The sequence below is a fragment of the Ammodytes marinus genome (genome assembly GCF_949987685.1).
Source record: "Ammodytes marinus genome assembly, chromosome: 14".
Taxonomy (NCBI): Eukaryota; Metazoa; Chordata; class Actinopteri; order Uranoscopiformes; family Ammodytidae; genus Ammodytes; species Ammodytes marinus.
The window spans coordinates 8269989-8297508 of NC_137218.1; the positions used below are offsets into that span (position 1 = coordinate 8269989).

Sequence of the window (27520 nt, forward strand, 5' to 3'; positions counted from 1 at the left end):
AATGAACTCCTAACAGGCTCCGATTTGAGAGTGTAATTTACAGTAAGACCCCTGTTGTCGGGTCTTCAAAAGACCTTCTAAGCTGCTCATTTTTGTTCAGCCTTTTTTTTTAACCATTTTTCCATGAGAATAAACTGAGCCTTGAAGATAATAGTTTGGCAGGTTTTAGCTTGTTTACCGCTCCTGTGGATGGAGACGGGCGAGGTGTCCACGACACTGATGGTCATGGCTCTCTCCTTCAGCTTGAAGAACTCTCGAGGGTTGTCTGACCGCTGAGCGATTATAGCCTTCGCCTCCTGGAAAACAAACAGATAAATATATACTGTTATTGTTTTTTCAACCCAATGAACAAGTAATGAACTAAGCTATTTAAATGTAATACTAAGCTTTATTTTTGTTTTATCAAAACAGAGAAAATACTTGAAAAATTAAAAATAAATTCTCCTTTATGATCGGCTTTTGGTTTGACTTAGTAAAGCATAATTTGGAGCAGTTTGGTATCAGGAAAAAAACTATTTATAAATACAAGGCTAGTTTAACATAAGTGGATGTCCTGGTTTTATTCTTTTCACCGTCAAAACAAAGCCATTAGAAATCTGTTCTGGCTAAAGCTGTAGGTGTAATATTCCTGTCTATATATAACTGTTACAACTGGTATGATTATTTCTGAGTTACAAAACACATTGCTTTTTACTGTATTTCCTAACAGGGCTATGATTTGGGAAAGCTTATAAAAGATTCCGGGGTAAGACGCCAATGAAATACTGATAATTCCTGTTCCTGAAAAACTGTCTTGATCCCAAATCATGAATCAAAACTGGTGGTATTTTATTCTCTCTAATCATTACTCCTTAACTTTCCAGACTGACCAAATATGTGCCATCTTTTCACTAACTCCTTAAAAGTCCACTTTCTGAAAATCTCAATGCGTTGTGATGAACTTTTCTTCTGGTATTTCTAAGAGGTTAAGTTGTTTTTTAACTGTAGCTTTTGATATGGTTTATAGTTCTTCTTTTGTTTTAGGTGTTAATATAGACTCACCTCCACCTCGGTCTCCTTCTTGTCCAGGTTGAGGTCATCAAGGCTGGGCTCTGATGCCTGCAGAGAACACACATGATCTCAGGTTTAAAATCTACATGAATCCTGCATGACTGAATACAAACAAATCTATCTCTTTATTCTGAAGCGAAAGGCCTCACGGTGCCACCAGCGAGGGGCGATAGAGACTGCGTATGTTTCAAGATCAACACCACAGAGACAAAACTATAAAAAATAAATTGATGGGAAAAAAAATGAAAGTGATGCTTTGTTGGGGCCAACCATTTTGTTTTGAGGTTTGGATTGAGCTTATTTTATGTTTGTTGTGAACCATTCTGACTGTTGCAATCTTGACATGCATGCAGCAGGGTCATTCTAAAGAATATTGGTGAAGACGCCTTTGAGTTTTCAGCACATTTCTGAGGACTTGACATATTCGTACTTTAAATATTATCTTTACTGTTAGATAGATAGATAGATAGATAGATAGATAGATAGATAGATAGATAGATAGATAGATAGATAGATAGATAGATAGATAGATAGATAGATAGATAGATAGATAGATAGATAGATAGATAGATAGATAGATAGATAGATAGATAGATAGATAGATAGATAGATAGATAGATAGATAGATAGATAGATAGATAGATAGATGGATAGAAGGAAAACAGAGACTTACCATGGCCGCCTCAGTCCGCGACCTTTCTTTGGCCTCTTCCTCCTCCAGCATCTTCTTCCTGTTCTCACACACATAAACACAGATATTAGATTCCGGAAAATACTTCATATGATTAACAGATATCTCAACCAGGTGTATCAGATAATGACAAGGTTGGGACGGGAACACGTTTAAAACCCAAACACAGCAATTTTATGGAAGAAAATCTGTTCCATAATCTCATTTTTAAATTAAAAAGCTGTTGAAATTCTAGCACTGAATATTTATGCGCTGAAGTTATGTATCTGTTTTTATTTACCTTTTCATTTAATTCTTCAAATCGACAACAACTCATGTTAACCTTTATTTTTAAATGTTCTTAAAAATTCAGACACAATTTTAAAAAATTTAAAATTTAAATGCTTAATTCAGAATTTGCAAACATTGAAAAATAAAAGAGAAAATTAGTTCTAGAAATTCAATGGCTTTTTGAATAAAAAAATCAGATGGAACGGATTGACTTCCATACAATTTGATGAAATTTGAGAAATGTTTTTCCCTCTGCAGATGTGATTCCTAGAATACATTTCTTATATTTATCGATATAATGATGAAGTGTGTGTGTATACTGTTGGTGTAGCCTGTACCTGTGTTCTTCGATCTGCTGCTCCCTCTCACGGTACCTCTTCTCCCGGTTCTCCTGCTCTTTCCTCTCCAGCTCCATCCTCTCCTCCTCAAAGCGCTGTCGTTCTTCCGCTACTTTCTTCTTCTCCTCCTCCTTCCTGACCTCCTCCTCGCGCTAGGGAGAACAATAACACGGAAAAATTTGACGAAAAAACGGGAGATCAAATTTCCGGCCTTATGACTTCAAATGGGCCCAAACATATTCACTTTATAATGATATAAAGAAAAGTAAAAAGCAGCAAATTCATGAACCTGGAACCAGAGAAACATTGGTATTTTTTTCTTTAAAAACGGTGCAAAAAATAAATCCATCCTGTTTTTTGAGTTGGAGGAATAGTGCAAGACGCTGGATTTGTGTTTGAGTGCTGAGTTCATCTATAGGTCAAGAGATGCTAGGGGTTGACAAGGTGAAAACCATAGTTAGTCTTCCCAAAAAAAAATGTTTGCTGTCTAAAAATGAATTATTGCTTGGGTGGAAATTAGTTTAGTTTTACGTAATGTTCAACTTGATATCAGTTTTCTGTGAAGGACACATCCAGTGAATATCCTGCAGCTCCATGTAGCGCACTGTCATTTTACATTTTGTCTGAACGTGCTGAAGGCAACACAGCTGGAGGACGGAGATGCTTGACTTTGGAGTCGATTTGAAGTGAAGAACGAACACAACTCAGGATCACAGACAGTATTTAATTTGACCCTCAAGGAATAGTAGAGGAATAGTTTATGCTTATTGTCTTTCTGGTGGAGTTTGATTTAAATATGGAGGCCACTCTCATGACTGTACAGACAGTATGAAGGCATAGACAGCACCATGCTAGCTTAGCTTAGCAAGTTGACTGGAAACAGTTAGCCTGGCTCTCCCCAAAGATTAAAAAAATCCAGCAATAAACCTGTCATTTGTTGTTTGTTTAATCTGTGCAAAGACCTAAGTTTAAAAGTGACACGCTGCTTTCTAAAATAATGTGCGTGTAATTAATACCATTATTTGGGCAGGCAAACTAATTTCCTGGAGTCTCCTCTGGTGACCGATCAGAGCCAAGAAGTTGTCTGGCCCAAAAAACACTGCAATGTGTCATTTCCACACATTGTTTTTGTACGGATTAAACAAATAAGATAAGCGTGTTAATATGTGAGCTTTAAAAGGTGCCAGTAGGTGGACTGAGTTAGTTTAGGACAGAACCAGGCTAAGCTAAACTGAATAGCTTCTGGCTGTAGCTGCCAACCAATATTTTATATCCTAAGCCAGTGGTTCTCAACCGGTGGGGGCGCGGACACTCTACCGGGGGGGCGCGAGGGGGATGAAAAAAAAAATAATCTTTTTTTTTTTTTTTTTGTAATTTAATTTTTTTTCCTGATATGTAGCCTAGTTCAGAGATATGTATTTTTTTTCTTTCTTAACTTTTTTTGATAGGTAGTTGCCAAGTTCATCACACAAACACTCCAATCCACTGATATGAGATCAGTTTGCAATTTTCAAGTACTGAATTAATGGTAGGACTGTGGCCACTAGAACTGGTCTCTGGTCAGCAAAGGTCTTGAAAACAGCATAAGTGTGCTTGTGACATGCGTGCCACCCATGCATGTGTATGGGCACGTGTCCCAGCAGATTTTTGAAATCTGAATAAAAAAAATGTAAGTTTGTAGTTAGCAAGTGTAACATGTTCTTAGGGCAGAATTTCATAAATAAATGTTTATTTTTTTAGCAAGATATTTGGTCAAAAGCTAGTTGTCATCCGTCCCTCTGTCCAGTTGTTAGGCATCTGGCTGCTAGCAAGTTATGTTGTCTTGCTAATTTTACTATTCATCTGAACTGAAATAAATATTGACTTTTTCCTTTATTATCTTCGCCAGAATGCACCAGAATGCTTAGATTACATGTTAAAAACACAAAAAAATCTTCTGGGGGGCATGCCCCCAGACCCCCCGTCAGGGGTTTAGTTTTCTGACAAACATTACAATGGATACTAACATGATTTGGGCATTTGGGATTATAAATCATCTTTGAATTGGTTGTACAGCATATCACATGCTATTCATTCAGAGGTGCGATGGCCACCCCACTCTAGCTCTGTGGCCCACCTTTGCCACCCCCAGTCAAAATTTCCTGGAATCGCCACTGAGACACACACAACTCCGCGTTCAGGCTGCACAGCACATTAATCGCAGGTAGCATTTTGAGCTAAATCTGGCCACTTTCCAAATCCAAGACTCAATAGTTGAAACATTCTCTGAACTGGGTTGTCAGACAGCAGTGTTTCCCATTGATCATAGACTTTGTTTTGTGAAGCTTTTTCACAACAGGTATACCTATTGTAGAATTTATTCTGTGTATGTTCTATTTAGGCTACTATTTTCTTCTCTTCTAAGGAGATTTAAAAAAAAAAAAAACATTTCCTCAGTGTCTCATTGATACAATCTCATAATTAGCTTTTAAAGTCCACCAGAATTTAACGTTAAAATATAAGAAATTTCCGGACCCCAACCCTAAACCCAATGTTCAACTCAAAGGTGCGCCACTGGCCTAGCCCTTGTGATAATAACAATAATAGATTATCTATCTATCTATCTATCTATCTATCTATCTATCTATCTATCTATCTATCTATCTATCTATCTATCTATCTATCTATCTATCTATCTATCTATCTATCTATCTATCTATCTATCTATCTATCTATCTATCTATCTATCTGTGTAGGGTGGTGTGTGTGGGGGGGGGGGGGGGGGTGTCAGGGTCGGTGGGGGGGCCCAACTGCAATGACCCAGCTTTGGGGGGGCCCAGCTTGCAGAAGGTTGAGAACCCCTGTCCTAAGCTATTAAGAATAAACTCCTGTGTCATTTTAATAGACTTTGGATATCATTCATATCAGTAAAAAACAAGTCAACTCGTATTGAGTTTGTGCAACGAATAAAGAGCTAGTTAGTAAGTACAACGTTTTCACAACTTATATAAACGATGGACACAACTACGTAGATAAGACCCAAATAAACAATAATGATGAAGTAAGCTTTTTTGACTAAGGACACAGGATTAAACTTTTTCATTCCTCCTTTTTTCGTTTTTTCTGCCCTCATCCATCTTAATCCCCCCCCCCCCCCCCACACACACACACACACTCTGCCTTGCTCCTTATATAATAGTCCACACTTACCTTGGCCTGCTCCCAAAACTCCTCTCTATTGATTTTCTTCATTTCCACCTCTGCGTTGGTCTTCTCGTACACTGTGCCCTGCATCAGGAGAGAGTGAGAGATAGAGAGAGAGGGAGAGAGAGAGAGAAGGTAGAGAGATATTACGTTTCCATTACAGCCAGGAAAACGGTGGGTTTCGGCTTGTCAATAACCCACGGATGCTTGCCGTTCTGTGTATTTGCGAAAACTCTGATTAAGTCAAAAGTTCTGCACAATGTTCCCAGCAGCCCTGCCTTTATTTGATAGACAGCCTGTAATTACATTTTAACATTCTAGTGTGCGACCCCAAAGCATCCGAAGGTAATAAATATGTCAGGTTGAATTTTGGTTGGAATGTGTGTATAGAGACTATTTCTATTGGATTTACACAGTAATGGTGCAGTCATGAACATATGGGGCCTAGTCTGTGTAACTGTGTATTTCTCTGCGTACCACGTCTGGGTGTTCTTTGTCTTGGGTCTTCAGGCGGTTAAGGACCGGACTGGCCACCACTGCCGTCCCATTGGTCAGCCGCTGTCCAATGGCTGAAGGGTCGATGTCTTCAAGACTGCTGGCGTTCACTGTGACCTCCACACCCTTAAAAGAGAGAGAGAGTGAGAGAGAGAGAGAGAGAGAGAGTTACCACATGAAAACAAGCTTAATCAACCCTAACTTCTCTTCTCATAACTTTGCTCAATGTGTCCAGGGAATTGTACTACATTTGATTTAATTTACTGCATTTATTTCTCATTTGTTATCCATAATTGTGTGCGTGTGTGTGTGTGTGTGTGTGTGTGTGTGTGTGTGTGTGTGTGTGTGTGTGTGTGTGTGTGTGTGTGTGTGTGTGTGTGTAGTACAATCCCAAAAGGGGTCATTGAAAGCACCCTCCATCTGATGTTAGAAGCTGTGTGGGAGACAGAACTTCCACTTAGAATAATTGCACTTCAACACACGTATGCACAAATGAACGCATGCACGCACACAAACACACCCACGTACACACACACACACACACACACACACACACATATATATATAAATAAAACGTCACCTCTGCTTCAATCTCAATCTTTTTATCTACTATACAAATCCAAAAATACACACTCAGCCAGGTGAACAATCTGCTGTGCACACACACACACACACACACACACACACACACACACACACACACACACACACACACACACACACACACACACACACACACACACACACACACACACACACACTTGGCAGGTGAGAGGATTGTCATTCAGCTCAGAGCTCTCAGCACAGAGAGATTACTTTAAAAAGAGATGAAATTAGTCATGCACTGTAACACACACACACACACGTTCCCTATCTTTGTTCCTCCTACAGGTTTAACTGCTGCTGCTTCTTCCACAGAGTTGTTTAAAACATGAATATGAATATTCAAACATTGTGTGTGTGTGACACCAAACTAAAGCAGATTATGAAACAAACACTCTGTTTGCTGTTAACTGACCTCATGTCTCAGATAATAAATTACCAAAATTAAAATTAATTCAAACCTCGAATTCAAACCTAATTGTCATAATCCTGCTGCTGTCGGTTATTTAGATTTGTTTAAATGTTTAATTAAACGTGAACATATCGCCCAGCCCTACTATATTTATTATTACACATCACATATCACACAATATAAAATATAATCTATTCTATCCTCATTGTTCTACTTTACTGTACAATATGTAATACATTACATACATTGCTACATTTAACCTTATAGTTCATACCAAATAACAATGTAATTACCCAAGTGAGGTACAGTCTTAAAATTGCCCTTAAGTAAGGCTAGTACAGTACCTGATCAAATGTTTTTAGTTATATTCCACTACTTGGAACTGATATCTATATATTTATTTCCAGAACTAAGTTACAAAAGTCAGTGTGAGCAGAAACTATTAAAGATCCCAAAAAATAAACTCTTTAAGGTGGATTCGGTAATTATGTAAAATGCTTGTTGTCAAAATAACTTTTTGTCAAGATCAGTGAATATCACTTCACGATCTTCTACCTGTCCGTACAGTGTGTGTGCTGGGTAAAAAATGAATGCACAGTCTATAGGTTCTGTAAACTGGTATGCAAAAAAAAGGGTATCATCATATAGCTAGCAAGATGCCCATTTAAAAAAACAATCACTCTCCAAAATTGCTGACACCACCGTTAACCTTTCATTTTGTTTTTAGAAGTATGATTTTGCTATCTGACCTGGAAGAAGTCTGCGATGGTTGCCACATGGCTGGCACAGGCACACTTTCTGGCATCCGGCACGTCTTCCCCAACCTGAGAAAGAGAGAGAGAAAAAAGAATGGATGAATGTGGATTGGGTAAAGAAAGAGGAGAGAGATAGTGGTGACCTTTAAAGAATGTAGCAAGTAGCCCCGGTAACATTGGTGCGGCAGTTAAATCAGAATTCCTAATTTTTTTCTTTCCTCCCACGTTTCGGTCTCATTAGGGCCTTAGTTCAGCGGTGGTCGTGTTCACTTATTGAAAAAGTTGTATGGTATAATGTGATTCAGTAATCACAACTCATTCAAACCAACACAATAAAAAATGGCAGTAAGCACGCAGCAATTACAGAGAGAAAGAAATACAGGCAAATGGCCCCATGTCAGCTGAATTCACGGCGATTTCTCTCTCAATGACGAAAATTATCCACTTTATCTGTCTAAGTGTGTATGTGAGACAATAAGAGAGGAAGCCAAAGAGATAAAAAAAAAAGAATTCTTGGATGTTTAAGCAGTACATGTAAGAGTTTGTGGGACATTATTGGCAGTGTTGGGTGTACTTTTAGGTGTATTACTGTTCATTTCTGTCCATTTTTGCTCCATTTCTGGCACTGTTTGGCCTGGTTTGGCCCAGTTAGCTATGGTCTGCTGGTCGTTTGGTAGTGGTGTTGCTGTGTTACATTATGACGTACTCCTCTGGCTGTGCTCCCGGTCTAATTAAAAACACCAAATGTCTCTCCCAGTTTCCATGCACTGCAATTACCGGATCCCCTCTATTGCTTTTTGCCTGCTGCCTCCTAGAAAATCAGCTTGTATACAACTAATCTGGAACAGCAAATGCGTTTTAGAGAGAAACGTCCTGCCACCCAAATAACTTTTTTGATTTGAACGCAATCAGAGAAGTTCTCAAATGTTAGAACTGGACGAATCCGGAATATGTTTAGAAACAAAAATGTTCATATTGTTACAATAACCATTCAAAGAGACTGAACCATATGTGTGGGGTTATGTTTATGTCTTTTTTAATGTACTAGTTCTGTTGACTATCTGCTTTATTTCCGGTGGTTTTTATTTTTCACTAGTAGGTACATTCAGTTTGCTCTCTGCACACCACACCGTCTCATTATGAACAGCCACATGCAACACAGATCAGCATGGAGTGGCTCAAGTGGACACTTTACTGGTTGCATTGTTTGCATTTACATTTTCACAGACAAGAGCGCGTGACTCATCTGAGACATGATGTGGTGTAATACATGTACCTGCTGTTATTGTGTTTATGTCTGGTGAAGAAGCTGTTTCTGTTTTGGTACCAAGAACATTTTCAACAGAGCTCAGAGAAAAATAAAAGCCACACTATGGATAAAATGTTTAAATTGTTCATCTTTAAATGTTCTCACATCAGAGATTTTATTATTCAGTTATGTCAATCCTGACACTCATAAGAAGAAGAAACAAAACTCCTTTAGGAAGTTAACCCTAAAACACTTGTCACCTTACAAAATAAAATGTTGCATCATACAGATATAATGAATAGCAGAACAGCTGTATAAGAAGGTACAGGTGTACCTAATAGAGTGGACACCATGGGCATTACTGCAGCTCTAAACTGCTGCTGCCGGGACTTTTCTTGCTGAGGCTGCAGCTCTGTGATTGGATGACGTAGACAGAACCTGGTCTCAGGTGCTAAACATCACTGCCATGGTGTGTCCAGCTTGTTGAAATGAACTGCTAAATTAAAAATGTGCTATGACCCTTATATGCGTCTTTAATAGCTTGCAGGGCAAATCAGTGTGTGTGTGTGTGTGTGTGTGTGTGTGTGTGTGTGTGTGTGTGTGTGTGTGTGTGTGTGTGTGTGTGTGTGTGTGTGTGTGTGTGTGTGTAGAGACTCACCCAGTTGATGAGGATGTATCGTGGCAGAGCGGCGGTGGGCTCTTTCAGGCTGCAGAAGCCGTACATCACGCTGCCGATGTCAAAGGTCAGTGTGATGGCTGCCAGGCCCCCTCCTGCACCATGGAACAGAGAAACCAGACTCCATTACTATTATATTACTATATATTGCATCACGGTTAGTCACACAGGTTCTAATGTTTCGATTTGAGTGTTCTCTATCTATCACCCAGGTCCAGTAATCGGTAAGAGATTAACCAATAAATCAACTCATGAAATAAAGTAGAAAAGCGATCACAGAGCATTTAATGTAACTCTTCCAAGACTGCATAGTCCTCAAAATGGAACACGTTTTGAACTGTTCGCATGTAGTGGCAAACTCAAAACATATATATATATATATATATTTAAACCCTGTCTGCCTGGTAACAGTTAGGCTCTGCAGAAGGGTGAACTGCAGAAATACTTCAACACTTTGGTATTTTTTGCAGTGTTTAAAATACTGAATACTTTGTCAACGTCTGCAGTTTTTGAGTGGAAAGATCAGCAGCAACATATTTTGAGCTACTGTTTCCCCCGCCCTGGATTATTTTGCCTTATCTCAGAGTAACTCTAGATTTAAGAGAGGTCTATTTACACATTTGTACAAACACCCAGACATGACTCTGTTCGCTGGTTCTGATCCGAAGAGGCAAATAGATTCCTTTGAGCTTTAAAAGGCAGATAAACAAACTATGTTGGCTCTCCGTTTCTGCTGAAACATTCATGTCTCTCTCAGGAAAAGCTGACGACATGAGGTAAATATGGACTGTCACCACTGCTGGCAGAAGTGGCTCTTTATCATGCATCACTCCAGCATTACTGATGCAGAAACTTCACTCTACGCTCCGGTTTATTGCTCTCATGTGATCAGCATTTTTTTTATATATTCAGGAATTCTGCGATGATGATTACATTAGACTCACAGAATAGGCTGCGGATCTCGTCAAAGGAAATCAAAGTGAAAACCAAGAGACACGTACTGTACATATCTTCAAAAGAATCTACCATGTTTGTGAAGGTGAGACTGGCATTTATATAATCTTTTTCATCTTGTCAACAACGATCAAGAAAATACCAAATCTTACAATGTTTAAGTCTATCTCTAAGTAGTTTCGGATGTCCTTAATTAACCTAAAGCCCATCTGAAGACATACATCTTTAAAACTTTTAGCAAATGTTACTGTTGTATTTTTTCTCTTGTATCAGTGGCCCGTTAGTTAATTTATTCTTTTATTCATTGGTCATACATTCTATGGATATAGTCTAAATGCAATCTACTAACATTTACATTTTATGAATTTAATATTTCATGTGTATTTCACATTGCTAGGTCCTGCAGTGTGTCGTGCCAGTGAGCATCTCTGTCAATGTCGTACTGAATGTTTTATTTATTGTCCCTGGCATAGATCAGTCCGTTTGTTGTTTGTTTGTAAATGTACCCATCTCCTTACCCCATGTTCATTTAAGTAGGTACTTTGACCTAGTATGCAGATTACATCAGGGTTCAGCAATTTGACGTTCACATTATTTAGAGACAAGGCTATGCTAATTGCTGGTTGATTCGCTTACAGGCAACCATTATATATATTATCTGAGAGACTCAAGTGTATTTTGTGATGATGTCACAACTGTATTAAAGTGCATTGAGATTAATGTCATGTTTAGTACAGTATATTAAGTATGTTCTATTGGAACATGTTGTTACTGATGTCATGCGAGTCTGAATGCAAAATAAATTGTTAAATACATGAAAGCAAGATACATTTGGCTGAGAGAGGTTGTACATTTTAATTCTACACCCCCTCCAGCATAATATAGTTATATCCATCTATATATATATCTGCTAATTTATGTCTACCCATGTGTTCATCACACTACACATAGCATATTGCAATGACATCATTACAATCTGGATGAAACTGAATGTGTGAATGTCTGTATGTGTATCCGCTATGAGGGAGTTTATTTTTGAAATTGTAAGGATCATGCAGTGCATCATTAGCGGTTTTAGTAATGAATCCAGCTCTCTGGCGGCTCCGCAACAATCAGGAGACAAAGAACGTGATGATTTTCTCCCCTAAAGCAACAGCCGAGCTATTCAAACCGCAGGTCTGCAGCTGCAAATTACTACTGTCTACACGCATGATCTTAACAGGCAGACATGGTCATTAAAACACACAAAGAAATAATAGAAAATGACACGTTTGGGAGACATTCAATTCTTTCAAATGTATTAATGAGAGAAAGGAGCAATGAACTCACCTCCTGATGTGGCCAGTGTCAAATCATTGCCTTCATCCTCATATGTGTACAAGGCCCTGTAAGACAGAAAGAGAGAGACAGTGTGAATATTCAGAAAAAATAAGACAACGTTTTACCTTTACGAACATCACAGTGTCATGTGGCTTCAGACCTAACAGTGGTACATCTTCACATACTATCTTTCAAAATGGCTGTACCAGTCATCGTGTTTTTACCAAATGCATTCAATATATTTGGCAGACAATTTAATACCCCTAACCCAGTAAGTGCATTTAACCACTTCTATTTATGTACAACAATGATGAGTGCATCCTTCACAAACAAGGGCTTAAAAGTGCTTTGCTGTTTTAAAAACTCCATCTCGGCGTGATCGACACACTTTTGCATGATGAAGTTTTATCATTGCAGCATTGCAAACTGATCTTAGGTAAGTATGTGCTGTCGGTAAGCACTGCTACTACAAAACTCAACCAAGCTGATAGAGCAATTTTATTTTTTGCAATTGTGTATTAATTGAGCATAGTTTAGCAAATCAGCTGTTTCCTAATGACGATGGTAAAGGAAAAATAGCAGAGGTTGACAAACAAGTGACTCCAGTCGTCACAGACACAAGTGGTACGAATCTCTCCAAGGATACCGGATGGAGGTGAAATGTGTTTGCGTGTGCATAACGCAGATGACTTGGTTTGATTAATGACTGTTGGTTTTCTGTACTGGGGCCTGCATTAGAAAAGCACTGACACTTTTTATAATGACATAAGTGTACACATAAACTGTTAGACAGCCCATTGAATAAGTGGGAACAAGACAAAATGTTATCCCTTTCCAGCCTATAACACAACACAATAACTCACACACTATACATTCTCTCTCAGTTTGACCTCTGTTGCCCTCTCCACATGTGTCTTTGTGCAGCACAATAGAAGCAATTACACTCACTACAGTATGTCCAGTATGCCGGCCTTTACATTATATACTCACTGCATTTCATGATATCATTATATGCATGCCCACACACACATCCTCATATACTAACGCGTCCATGCATCTCTCACCTCTCTGTCGGAGGTTAAATGTAGTTGACAGAGATTACAGTTTAGTCGCCATTTCTAGATTAAAAAACTTTGACCTTTTACAAAAATCCATTAAACAAGTCAGAGGTCAGACTGAAGTTAGTACTACAAAACAACAAGATTAGGAATCTGTAGACACACTGTCCAGCTCGTGAAGATACATTTAAAAAAAATTCACTCTAAGCTAAGCTGTACTTTATCTTATATTATTTCATAATTTCATTTATTTTATCTTTATAGTTATTAGAAACTCTCCTAAACAAAAGAATGCCTTTCAACCACAATTAAAGATGTTCTGCATCATTCTATACACATATTGGCTAGTTTGCAATACTGGGAGGATCTTTACATTTGTTCCAATGGGTTTATAACAATAATTTGACAGCCAGCAAGTGATTAAATAATGGACCGTGTGTAGTATCCGCTCACACCTATTCAATACTGTATGTTCTGTTCTGTGTTTTTGCAAACTTGACATGTTGCTGACATTTGTGGATGTTATGGCTGAATCAAAAAGGTATTGGTGGTGTGAACTTTGATGGTGACCGTCTCAAATCATATCAGGAGAAGTGGAGGACAGCGATCAAAATGGATTTTTTTAATACATATTAAATGCATGCTCGGATGAAGGAGAAGTTGCCCTTTAATATTCCAGGGTTAAAAATGGAGATTATAAACAGGAGATCAGCACACTGTAGATGATTAAAGAGTATTATATATTAAAAAACTGCCATATGAAACTCACCAAGCACTTGATCGTGACAAAATTCTCCAAGCTGCTGCCAATGATCGCTTACAAGACCGTCTTCAATGGATAAACTACAGTTTCAATGTTGTTGTTTTTTATTTAAGTATAATGACATTGATTAAACAACGTTAACTGAGTCAAATGTATAGTTTCATGGTAACTATTTATAGTCTAGTATTCAAAGTCAGAATTAGTGTGTGATTACTGTTTGATTCAGGACCAAGTACTTGGTACACACTAATGTCAGGCTTTTCCTCCTATTTTAATTCTTACTGTGTGTTAACTCCTGTTACAAAAAAAACAATATCTATTATTGTTGCAGTGATATTTGGATACTGATATTTAAAAAAAAGGCTACTAGTTAAAAAAGTGATATAAAGTGATTCCGGATTTTTTTTCTATTCACAGCTGCACATACAGTTGCAGACTATCACGTGCCAGTTGTGTGTGTGTGTGTGTGTGTGTGTGTGTGTGTGTGTGTGTGTGTGTGTGTGTGTTACAAGTTGGGCTCAGTCCAAATGACCTAATGCCTACAGCTTTAGTCTGGCTTCCGTCTGCGTCCGACCCCACATCCCCTCCCTCCATCCTGTCGGTTTCTGCCTAGTCACCCTCCCCAAACTCGGTCTCTCTCTCTCTCTCTCTTCCTCTCTGTCTGTCTGTCTGTCTCTCTCTCTCTCTCTCTCTCTCTGTGCTATGAAGCTTATTTATCTGCTCTTTACATCACCACGATATGCTCTCTTCCAGTCAGCTCTGTTTACCGTTCCTCCTTTTTCCCTGTCACTCTGACTTCCCTCAAAGAGACAGATTAGGTTTCTTTCCACAACCAACAAAGTCTTACGATCGTACCGGGAAGAAATCATTCATGAGAAAGGAGCAGCAATAACACACCAGGGTTTGACATATACAGTATATGCCAGGTACACCAACTTCAAACTCACGCCAATGGGGTTTTGCACTTTTTCAACTTGAGCTCAGTAGTCCATGAAATAAGAGAATATGGTCGACACAATTTGCCATTGGAATAACAAGACTGTACACCAGTTTTGTATCACTATAATGTATGTTATTATACTCATACTTAATTTTTCTAAGGTTATTCTCATATTTACTATTTAATGTAACTGCTTCCACATGTACTGTTAACTTACACTACCTGCCCATCAGCAGACAGACACAGTAGAAGTACTGTTAGTGGTCTAAAATGGCTGATGAAATCGGTGGAATATTTAGCAGCTAAATTACTCGCTATTTCTTTCCTCAACAAATCACAGTCTGGTACTCACAACTTCTTACTGTAAAAGTCAAATTTCACAAGAATATTTTCAAGTAGGTGATAAATATCCAAACTACATTCAATTGTGTGACACATTAACAGCTGTGAGGGATCATAGACAGTCAGGGATTAAAAAGATGACAGATAGTAAAGACAACTGGATGTAAAAAGGAAAGGGAGGAAAGGGGGACAGGAAAGAAAAAGGAAAAGGAAGCGTTTAAGATTGAGAGAGTGATGGAGAGACTGAGAGGATGTGTGTGTGTGTGTCTCACTCACTCCTGGCTCTATAAATAATTCTCTTTAAAGCAGACAGCTGTTTATTATTCATATAAAGCCCTCATGACCTAGAAACAGCTCTATGTGTGTGTGTGTGTGTGTGTGTGTGTGTGTGTGTGTGATTGTGCGTGCATACTTTTGTACTTTTACCCAAGTAAAATTTGGAATGCAGGAATTGTACTTGCAACAGAATATTTCTACACTGTGGTATTTCCTGACTAGAAAATCTGAGTACTTCTCCTTCCACTGACGGACTATCACGAGTGATTGCAAGGGAAAGACGGATGAAGATAAATGGAGAATATAGGGGTTGAAATGGAAGAAGGGATGAAATGGAAGACGAGAAAACAGAAAGAAGGGTGGAGAAAAAGAGGAAAATAGAAATAAGGGAAATGAATAGTAGGGGAGATGACAGTGACATTTTATAGTGGAGCAAATGAGTAGGTGGAGAGAGAGAGAAAGAGAGAGAGGGAGGGAGGGAGAGAAAAACAGCCAGAAGCAGTATGAAAGATTAGAGGAGTAATAAGGGATTGCAGAGGAGTCAATTAATCAACTAATCACATCAGGCCGTCAATGAACTCTCTCTCTCTGTATCAGTCAAGACAAAGACAAAGTTCCAGGGTCCAAGATTGGTTCATGGCAACATCTGTTTCATCTTTAAGTATGAGAGAACATGCTGTCAAAAACATGGTATAACTTTATACATTCATAACATCGAAAGATAAGTGTTGTTGTTTTATTATTATTATTATGACAATGCAGGTCCCCCTGGCTTTATCAAAATAGTCATTTTAACCTTCAACCTTCACCTTCACTTATTTGTTTTTCCTCCCCTTCTTTTCAAAGCATAGATGAATTATTGCCCTGCTAACGAGCAGAAAACAAGTATATTTATCATTACAGAGGGCAAAAACAACACGTTATTATTTTTCTTTCTCCATTATCCAATATCCACGTTTTTTACATATGCAGTATGGCATTGAATCCAACATATTTACTGACATTCCTTATCATATTATGACTATTTTTTCAGGAACCATGGGGCACGCAGTGGGTCAGGAATGTTATATATAGATGTATATGCATGCTCGCTGAATAGTTCACTGAGTATGGGAATTATGTGAATCATAAGCTACTATGTGGTTCAATGTCATCATATCTCGACCCAACTGGGAACCTTAGGGAAATAGTCTATATATAGCCTACATAAATTCAGTAGTACATGTGTGGGCATGTGTGTGTGTGTGTGTGTGTGTGTGTGTGTGTGTGTGTGTGTGTGTGTGTGTGTGTGTGTGTGTGTGTGTGTGTGTGTGTGTGTGTGTGTGTGTGTGTGTGTGTGTGCATGCCCACGCTGCCTTTGATGTGCGGAAGAATCACGGTAGTGCTTTCAAGTGGAGGCGGAACAACAGCTTTGCTCTCTAATCTGCTCTGCACTGTTTCTCAGTGGCTGTGTCATGTTCTGGTTTTTCAAACATATCAGCACCATGTGAACATTTATTTTATTTTACTGCTAAAAGAGCCGATTTTTAAATACTTTTACAACATATTTTTAGAAGATGAATTAACAGAATCAGGGAGGAGGACAAGCAGGGACATGTTGAATTTCACCAACAGGAACAGAACGAACCAGGACTGAATAAACATCTCTGTGAGACAAACAAACACGGGACAATGTAAACGTCAAATTTCAATATTTTTGTATTTTCCTTTTTCTTCAACAGAAAAGTGGCAGCTCTAAGTGGAAATAGAAAAGTTGTGTGGATAGATGAGAGGTATTCTCTTCTGGACCGATGTATGAATACATGCATACAAGACCTCAAATCACAACCACTTCAGCGGAGGGAAACCGTTCATCCCAAAAGCTGCTTCATATTTGCCTCATTTTCTTGTTTTTCTAATGGTGTCCGCCTCCTATATGTTGTGCATGTGTTCATTTTGGCAAGATAATCTGTCACACCTACACACTCACACACACACACACACCCCGCGGGGAGCATCACCATGGCAACCGGGCAGCATCCCCCATTGTTATCTTGGCAACATCAGGTTTTGACCTGAGGGGAGCAACGGTGTAAGTACAGGGAGGAGGTTGTAGGAGAGATCAAGGTCAAAGCACGCACACACACACACGCAAACGCACGTGCACACGCACACACACGCACGCACACATACACACACATACACACACAGTAACTTTCCAACTTCTGCTTCTTCAAACAGTAAACAGCAGGAGTGTAAAGATACATGGTGCTGGTATCATATTACACTACACAAAAACACAATACGTGGTCTTTGCAACAACAACAACAACAAAAAGATTGCTGTATCAACTCAAACTTATCAAACATGGTACGTTAGGTATGGCATCATACACCCTTTAACTCAACAATTGGACTACGATGTTCAACAAGAGAGGATGCCTTCACCTCATCTGTGTCTGGTGCATTTATATTTCACAAACTCTTAGTGCTTTTACTTCTCGAGCTCCACCACATGTAGCCAAACACATGCTAAAGATGGCCCTGCATATGTGACCTGCAACAGGGATTCAGATGCAGCCAGTCATATCTTTAGCCTTTAACTTTGGAAGGAAAGGTGCAACACTTATACACAAAACTCCTCAATATATATACATTTACATTAATTGATATATAATCACCAAGTGAATTAGAAACAGTTTGGAGTAGCGAGTCCAAACATTCTTTCAAGTGGGTACAAAAGAACAGGATCAGTGATGTGGATTTAACCATTTTAAATTGCATTAAACCACTAAACAAGACCCCCAATTTATGTGTTTATTAAATCAGTTTTACATTCTAAAGCTCAAAGCGAGAAATTACACCGGTTGCCGTGACAACCACAATGAAAATTGGCCTAATTTACCAATTTGTAGAGGGTTAGAGAAGAGAGGGCCACAGTGTAAGTACAGCACAAGGCAATAAAGCTGCCAAAGGTTCAAATCAGCTTGGTGCTGAAAATGGAAAATGTCTGCTCTCGCTCCACCTTCGGGCCTTTTGGGAACACGCAACCAGACGGCTGATGTTATGAAGCGTGCAAGAATACTGTCAGCTTTGCTCCTGCCTCAGTGAAGACAACACACTACAGAGACTCATTTAGGAAAAAAGGAAAAGCAGATAAAGTGGAGTCAGCAGTTAACGATGAGAATACTGGAGCCTAAGACACTTTAACAGCGTGAATGTAAGAGAGAAAAGTAAGGAGCGTGAGGTCACTTCAAGTCATCATCCAGACAAAAGTATATAAAGTTTCAGTAGTAAAAGATGTCCGTTTTTCAACTCTATTTTATGCAAGTCAATTATAACAGATACAGTCAAAATGGGGGAATGAGTTTCCCAGAATGGCCCACATTTTTATTTTTTTTTTGCAGAGAAGACACGGTTGAGATCAAATTTATAGTGTGTTATAAGACCAAGCACACAATGTAAACTGCATTTACTAGCATAAAATGAGTAGGTGCCAAGTGTGGAAATATACCCTGTGATCAAATACAGACACACTCACAACTGTAGCATGTACAGTGTTGCTTTCGGTTATTTGTCCAATTTTCAAAAGAGTGGAATGCTTTGTTCCCCAACACAAATGTGATATTTATCCTCAGGGTTTGAGAGTTATGGTTCCTCCTGGGTTTTTAATGTCCAGAGGGAGAAGATAAATATGTGTGGTTAGAGAGATAGATATGCTGAAAACAGACCGTATGAATACAGACAAAGAGCTGTGAAGGCAGAGAGCAGGCCGACAGAGACGGGCCAGGGAGGCAACTATGGAGGATGATTAAGCCTGTTGGCAATCCTGTGGTTCGGATAACGGAGCGTGATTTATTGAGCGAGAAACCCTTACATGGTGACATAATGCGATAGAAATGAGGCAGACAGACATGAGGACAGAGAATTATGGGTAAAGTTTCAGAGGGAGGGAATGAGGGCATTAGGAAACAGTCGGGGATCCTGTTCCTGTCGGTCTGGGAATGCAGAAATCTGAACGCTTATCCGATGAGTAAGAGAGTGTGATCGGATTGGAAGATGGGGGAAGCAAGACCAATAATCTGTAGCGATGCTAGAGCCACCACAAGGCTGTTATGTGATTTTAAATACATTTTTAAGTTTGAAAATAGAGAGAACGTAGCTATTCTAAATCAATAATTGGGCAAACATTTTGTGCCCCAAAGATGTTGCTAGAGGAAAAGCTATTTTATTACCTCAACCAAAAAAGGGGTTTATCGTCTGTACCGTGGCCATTACATAAAATCCACAGCTTAAGCTCAGCTTCACATTGTCAGAATTGCCTAAACTTTAATCACTAGCTAGGTCAACCTAAGCAGCACTCAGCTTTCTGATTTTACAGGTGGAGTCAGCGATTCTGCAGAATGCTTGTTGTCAAAATCACTTGAAGTCAAAATCAGTGAATATCTCCTCACGATCCGCTACCTGTTCATAATGTGTGTGCGCTGAAAGGAAATCCAGTGGTAATACACAGCCTAGGCTCTGTAAACGGGCATGTTGTTAGCTAAGGTGGTCCCCCTTTGTTTTCATACCCATTTACAGAGCCTAGGCGGTGTATTGACACAATATGTTTTCAAGCACACACACACACACACACACACACACACACACACACACACACACACACACACACACACACACACAGACTGTAGATTATAAGGAGATATTCACTGATTTTGACAAAAAGTGATTTTGACAACAAGCGTCCTCCAGAATTGCTGACTTCACCTTTATTGTTAAGCATAATAGAATTATTAAGTCGGCATAGGCTCACTGGAGTTCAGCTATGAACCGACGTGCTTAAGAAATATATTTTTCAACCTGCATATAACGCTTGAGGGGAGAGCACAAATGTCTGGACATTTTATCTGCATCTATCCACCAGATGTTGAGAGTGTTTCCCACTGTGAGACTGACTATGCCTCCCCTAAAAAATATTCCTAAATAGACAGAATGAAAGAAGATATGAGTTAACACTATGACATAAACAGTGGAAGGACAGAGAAAGGACAAAGGCAAATGAAAGGGCTTGCCAAAAGAACAGAGCGGAGTATCTCTTCCTCGGAAAGTCAAGAGGAGAAAGTGAAGGAGAAGAAAGAGGAGAGAGTGGCGGCTTGAGGATGAGTCTGCATGTGTCTGAGCCTGCATTAAATTATAATGAGGAGGAGAAGAAGAAGTCTCCAGTAATGGCTTCCCTCGAGTATAACGTTATTGCGCTGGTGTGTAGTGCAGAGAGAGAGAGAGAGAGAGAGAGGTGGAAGGAAGGGTGAAAATGAATTTGATATCGCTGTTATTTACAGCTCGAGGTAAGAGAAAGAAATACAGACACAATCCACAAAATTCATCATGCAGCCTCAATAAAAATGAAAGATAATCCAAACAACGGTGCAGTTCCAGCAAAAATAACTTCAAATACCACGGAAAATTGAGCCGTTCTGGTCACATTCTTGGTTCATGGTTCATTTCCTCTAGTCTGAAAATAACCTCAGGTTTGATCTGTTGAATACATAATAGAAAAATGGCTAAACTTGCTGTGTTTTGGATGCAGTAAACTTAATGGCACATGTTTCAGGTTGAAAGATTGAAAACAAATCGATTTTTTGATTACTTTAAAATGAAGGAATATTATATCGCAATCTTAATTTAACAAGATATTCTCTACAGAAGCAGCTCTGCAAGCATGTCGTCTAAATAATATTACAGTAGTCTAAAACTGCAGCTAGCGAGCAGGTTTATGAATCTATCCAGGTCTGATGTTAGCCCTTTGTAACTTGATACTTTTTTATAATCTGTTCTATATCCACCCCCTATACTTTCAGTTTGCTTTTCTGTCGGAGGCCGATACACTGTTTCTATTGAAAATGTATTAAAACACACTGTAGGTCAGACAGACATACTGTATATATTTCAACTTTTTCCATTCCTTGTATTTCCATATATGCACATACTGTACAAACATAGACAAAGATAATTTCTGCTCTAAGAGAGGTTACCCAGTGGTCACATTCAAACAGTCAACATTAGCAGGTCTGACAAACATACTTTCTACCCAGCAACAGAGACTCAGAGGCTGGTTGTTCAAAAGACAGTGGTTTAGACGATCAACATCCCACTCTGAAAACAGATGTGGCCCAGATGCTAAAGCAATCTTCAAAATATGAAAATACTGTCTATTAGACCTATCCACGACAGTTTGATCTTCTGAAGAAGCTATTGTCCTCATGTGTCTTAAAGGTCACCGATGATGCAAACCCCAAGATACCCCTTAATCTAACTGGCAAATAGAACTTTTTTGTATGCACCTAAGAGAATTCATGTCCTTAATCCAGATTCTACCTTTTATGACTGTTCAGATGTCTCCCATTGCACATTCCTGCCACCATCTTACACACACAAGGCTAATAATGGATTCACCAGATGGAAAATGAGGTAATCTTGCCAAACCAGTTGCTGCTGAGGCAGCAAATTTACTGAGGGAACATTTTCCATCAATTCTGAAGAATTTTGGTAAGCAGACCGGCAGGCTTACCGCTCGCCTAATTATCTGTCTCCGTGTTTGGCAGTTAGTCCTTTGTAGTGTTAAATTGGGGAAAGGCTGACATGCAATTGATTTGTAAAAGGAATACTGCCTTGATCAGCAATAGTTTTGTCTTGTTTGAAAGAGCTGTTGAGAACATGAACAATAGATGTACTATCCTAATGGGTTGAAATACTGCATGTGAATGTACATTGTCATGAATTCAGATTTCTGAAAAAACTAATTTAAACACATAATAAGTCAATAGCATTATTGCTTTGCGTCCATTTTGCAACAGTGATGAAAAAGACTAACAAAAGAAAAAACAAGGTTCAACCTTGTATGAAGTAGCAAAACCTGAAAAGATAACATTTACAACAAAACTGTTTGGTTTCTATTTGTTTTTTGGAGTCGTGGAGTGGTAGGCTACTTCTCATGACCAGGGGCCTGTTTCAGGTAGCTGGTTTTGAGGCAACCCAGAGTTTGTTCGCTCTGAGTTAGTGGAAACTCTGGGTTTCCCGTTTCAGGTAGCAGGTTCAGCGCGACCGAGAGTCAGTTACTGCGGCAACATACGCCGTGGGTCTAACCTGCTGGATAGGTGGTTAGACCTACCCTGAGTTTGTTTTCACTTTACGCTGCAGCTCCGACTGAAGAAGGAGTGTCACTGTCACACGCGTCCCTGTACAGTTTGAAGCAAAATCACTCCACAGAAATCTCCATCGGGATGTTTTTATCATTTCCTGATGATTTTACGTTTGACCGATCATTTATCTGATCAGTAGCCTTGTTCTCAGCCCTCGGTCCGTTCATATAGGCGGCCACCTTACACATCGTGACATGCTCTACATTCAGATTAATAAACCTATTTGTATTGTATGCTTTTTAACGTCTGTGCCACTGAACAGATTTATGTCAGGTGGATTCGTGTAACGCTGCGGCTGCACGCGATTGTTACTGTTCACTTGTGCGATCCTAAAGTCACAGACGAGCCCTTTTATATTCATATTATAGCCTAATATGAATATAAAAATTACATAAATAATTATATAATAATTTAAACTGTGATCACTTGAGGAAAATGGATCTGATAATAAATCAATCAGGCTCTTCAATGGAAACTGTCACCTTATGTGTCAGACGTTAATGTCTTTCACTCCCCATTTAAAAGAAGCGACAGTCTGTTTACTGCACAGTGGGCTATTAGGCTACAGCTTCCCAAATACAGCGAATATAAAACACTGTCAGAAATGCTGTGCCGCGCCAGCTTTATTACTTTACTGCTGATATGCGTAACTTTTTAAAATGGACTATGTACTATATATTTTTTCTGAATTGCCGAGGAGATTAGATCAGAGTTATGTGACAATATAGGCTACCCGTTCATTCTTCTCCATAGGCTACCATAAACTCATTCGTTAATATTTCTAACTCCAGTGGGAGGAGCGGAGAAGTTTTTTTTTCTTTTTTTGAGAAGTGGAGAAGTGGGAGGATCACGCATTTGTTTCTTCTGTTTCCATGGTGAATCATGTTATCAGCGATCCATTGACGATGGCTTTTATGCACACGCTCCACCCAGAGTGAACACGCTCAGAGTTGATTAACCCAACGCTGATCCACTGTTCTGAAACCGAAAACCCAGAGTTGCTTATCAACCCTGCGCTCTGAGTTAACCAACTCAGAGCGTATGATTAAACCCAGAGTATGTAAAACCAGCTACCTGAAACAGGCCCCAGAACTAAACTAAATATGTTTACAGGCCTTTCCTTTAAAGTGAACTGAAACCATGAGAAATGAAACAGAGAAGTTAGATATGACTTCTACGAAGGAAGAGACACTAGAAAAAAGGAAATTAGCTCATTCTGGTCCCAAACCAATAGGTTTCATTTCACTTTGGGGCCCTAGGCTAGAAATATTTTAGGAATCTGTGATATTATCTCTACTCAAAATAGTGAACAAACCAACTGAAAAATGAGTATAGAACATTACAGAACCGCATCATAAGAGAAAGAGAAAAAAACACAATCTATGACTCCTTGAATTCCCTAAAATATTCACCACTATGGATTATTTCCATATTTTATAGTGATCGTGGTATAATCGTTTAATCTGAGAAAGTGACCATTGTAACAGACAAACAGATCATGACGTCTGATCACTGCATTGAAGAAAACTGAAGTTTGAAGTTTCTTTCAGACTGACTTTCAACAACAACAACAATAGACTCGACCAATGACAATATATTAACCAATCATCTGTTTGTTGTATGCGATAAATCTACATGTTAGTTCTAGTCTGTGTATCTGCCGTTCCAGTCGAGAACGTTAATTTGCCAAAAAGTGTGTAAGGTCCGTGGGCATCTGGTGGCTGGATGAAGTACACCAACGACCAGGGACAAAGAGTGTGAATGGGTAAACTGTGAGCGACCCAGACAGAAGTATGTTTTGTTTGTCTTCTATGAGTCATGAAGCATCTCCTTTGTGGAGTGAGACTGTGGTGCAGAAGGACAGGACGCTCCAAACACAACCTCTCAGCTGTGACCCTAAGTCCGTCACAGCCTCTTAGTCAGCAGAATGGGAAGTTTTTTTCTTGTGCTGGGCCGTTAGGATAGCCACACACAAACGCACACACACACTCACACACACACACACAGCCAACCTTTCTCAGGTCCTTGCACACTTGCTTTAACCATCTCTCTTGGGATGGGAATGAGGGTGTGTGTGTGTGTGTGTGTGTGTGTGTGTGTGTGTGTGTGTGTGTGTGTGTGTGTGTGTGTGTGTGTGTGTGTGTGTGTGTGTGTGTGTGTGTGTGTGTGTGTGTGTGTGTGTGTGTGTGTGTGTGTGTGTGTGTGTCGGTGTGTGTCGGTGTGTGTGTGTGTGTGTGTCGGTGTGTCGGTGTGTGTCTGGTTGAACACTGACTCAGCAAGAGAGTCGGCAGTGTCAGACTGGTACAACTACACAACACACACACACACCCTCTCCGTTTCTCTGACTAAGACACATTGCATTGTTTCTAGGGGTTTCATTGAGCATTCAGTATTCATCCCGCTTTCTCCTCCTTTACACTCCGAGGTGCAAAATTGCCTCAGGGAGAAGTGAGAATACCGGCCCATTATTCCAGAAACAGTCACAATACCTGGCCAGATGAGTTCAAATTCTCTGTTTAAGATTCTACTCAGGGTTCAGCACAAACTGTCTGGCAGTCTAGGAGATAAAGTTTGTGCTTGCCTGGGAACATAAAACAAAGTTTTTGTCACCACGTCCTTGCGTTGCATTGGTGGATACACACACACACACACACACACACACACACACACACACACACACACACACACACACACACACAAACACAAGTCTCAAACTAGATGGAGATTCATTCATTTCAAATTTTGCATAGGCAGTTTACTGTGTACCAAAAAAGGAAAATGCATAATGAGGGAGTTAATGAGCGTGACTATGAAAATGAATGTGTTCAAGTCTTAGAATCTCTTTATAGAACTTTCCAAAAGAAAAAGACTCGGTGTACTTTAAGAGCGTATGTTTACACGAAGGATTTCAGACCGATTTTCACATGTTTTCTAACACATGCAGTGCACATACAGACACATTTCTGGAATGTGTTTTTGTTTTATAATGATACTAATGGCAGTGGCAGCAGGTCATTCCTGTCTGGGCTCACCATGGAGGCCGCAGCAGCTTTCACAGCCCGGCTTTGTGTGCTGGACGGGCAACAATGGACTTCCTGTGACTGTGGAGCCGCCGTCTCCTCTCCACCAATCAGAGCGCAGCACTGACCAACACGGCGTCCAACACAATGTTGGGCCGTTGCCATGTGAGCGGTGGACGAGTGTAAACAGGAGGGAACACAGAGAATGTTTGGACTGGCGAGGGGACGTTTAACTGGGACCCGATGGTCTGCAGAGATAACAGACAGACCTACAAGCTGTATCTATTTAAAGATTTTTTTCTGATAAATGAGCCTGGATTGATTTTTTTAAACTACTCCTTTTTTCCCCAGCCCCACCAATATTGATCTTATTATATTGAAAACACTGTGGTAAATGTAGCATTTTCTATTTTAAATCATGAAGGAAGGGGTGATGATAACATTCCTTTCTTATTGCGGTCACATGCTCAACAAGGTGGCAGAGGTTCTCCAAACACCGCTTGTGTTACCCCAGTTCACTGCTAATATTGAAAGCTAACACTTAAACAATACAGACACCGTATCCCTTCAGTGTTAATGCAGGAGACTGACCAATCGTGACCCACAGTGCAACAGCAAAAGGTCAAATATCATTCCTGGCATTCCTGCTGAGTGTTCCTGGTCAGTAAATGTCTTCCAGAAACTCCCGCTCTGTTTCAGTGTCATCATACATTACTGTCAAAATCTCCCTGTTCACTCTTAGTCACCGTTTTCAATAGCAGTCGTCTTATCAATCATATCATGTTTTATCTGAATGTAAGAATCAAGAATTATGGGGGCGCCCGCTCGGGGTGTAGTGGTAAGAGTGTCCCCCTGGAGGATCAGTCCTCATCGCAGCAGAGCCGGTTCAAATCTGATTTGTTCTCTGCATGTCCTTCCCTCTTTGCCCCATTTCCAATTCTGTCTAATAAAATGAAAAATGCCAAAAAAGAATCTAAAAAATTAAAAATAATCAAGAATTATAGCCAAAAGTGCTTATTACAACCGGGAAACATTTATTGGGGACTATTTTCAGCGGCGCATTAATTCACATTTGGTGCATTTGGAGGAGCAAGATGGTGCATTGAGTCAACATAAACTGCAGTGTATGTGTGTGTTCATTGTAAACAAATAAAGTATGGTGCCCAGTATAACAGTGTAGCTCATTGATAAATGGCACGGACGTAAAAAGATACATCAGGCTTTAATACATACATGATGCTTGTAATATGACACATTCCTTGTTCGCTTTGGTCTTTTATTTGGATTTGTTCATAATCGGAAAGATATAATCTACCTCCACAATTTGATCAAGTCCATAACATTTTAATTTTATGTCTCATAATGTCTTATAACCGTGTCTCTGTTCATTCAGATGCTGCAGGCTCATCTGGCTGTGTGTAGTAGCCGCAAACAGAGACATCTGTGTAGTAATGGCTAGCGACTCATACACACACACACACACACACACACACACACACACACACACACACACACACACACACACACAGACCCCTTGTGAGTTGTGATTGAACAGTCTCTGGTGGCGGGTCGGTGTGGGCTGCCGGCCAGCGAAGCCTTTCATCCTCCTGCCTCCTTCCCTCTCTCTCTCCATCTCATGCGTACCCTATGTCTCTCTACCTCTCTTTTTCATTCTCTCTCTATTTAAAACACACACACTCCATTTTCCTGCCTCTTTAGATCTCAATCTCCTGCTCTCTCCGCCTCCCCACGTCCTCTCTCCTCTCTCTCTCTCTTCATCTAATTTCCGGTGCGAATGCAAGAACGGACAGCGACGTGCCACAGTCACCCACTCTCTCTCTCTCTCACACACACACACACACAAAAGAGAGTACACTGATGCTGTATGTGAAGTAGGTCAGATGACATGTGCTTGGACATTTCACACACTGCAGCATGACGGGCAAAT

At 39.7% G+C, this 27520-nt stretch overlaps 1 protein-coding gene across 2 annotated transcripts in view; it reads right to left on the reverse strand.

The window, feature by feature from the left end:
• dbn1 (drebrin 1) overlaps positions 1 to 27520 on the reverse strand; it is an 86386-nt gene that overhangs the window by 9485 nt on the left and 49381 nt on the right. For both annotated transcript variants that reach the window (XM_080041178.1, XM_080041177.1), the window contains exons 2-10: positions 12006 to 12061; positions 9705 to 9817; positions 7792 to 7866; positions 6010 to 6153; positions 5539 to 5616; positions 2350 to 2501; positions 1724 to 1781; positions 1042 to 1098; positions 179 to 296 (exon numbers count right to left, since the gene is read on the reverse strand). In XM_080041178.1, coding sequence (XP_079897304.1) covers positions 179 to 296; positions 1042 to 1098; positions 1724 to 1781; positions 2350 to 2501; positions 5539 to 5616; positions 6010 to 6153; positions 7792 to 7866; positions 9705 to 9817; positions 12006 to 12061 — 851 coding nt within the window. The remainder of the gene's footprint in view (positions 1 to 178; positions 297 to 1041; positions 1099 to 1723; positions 1782 to 2349; positions 2502 to 5538; positions 5617 to 6009; positions 6154 to 7791; positions 7867 to 9704; positions 9818 to 12005; positions 12062 to 27520) is intronic.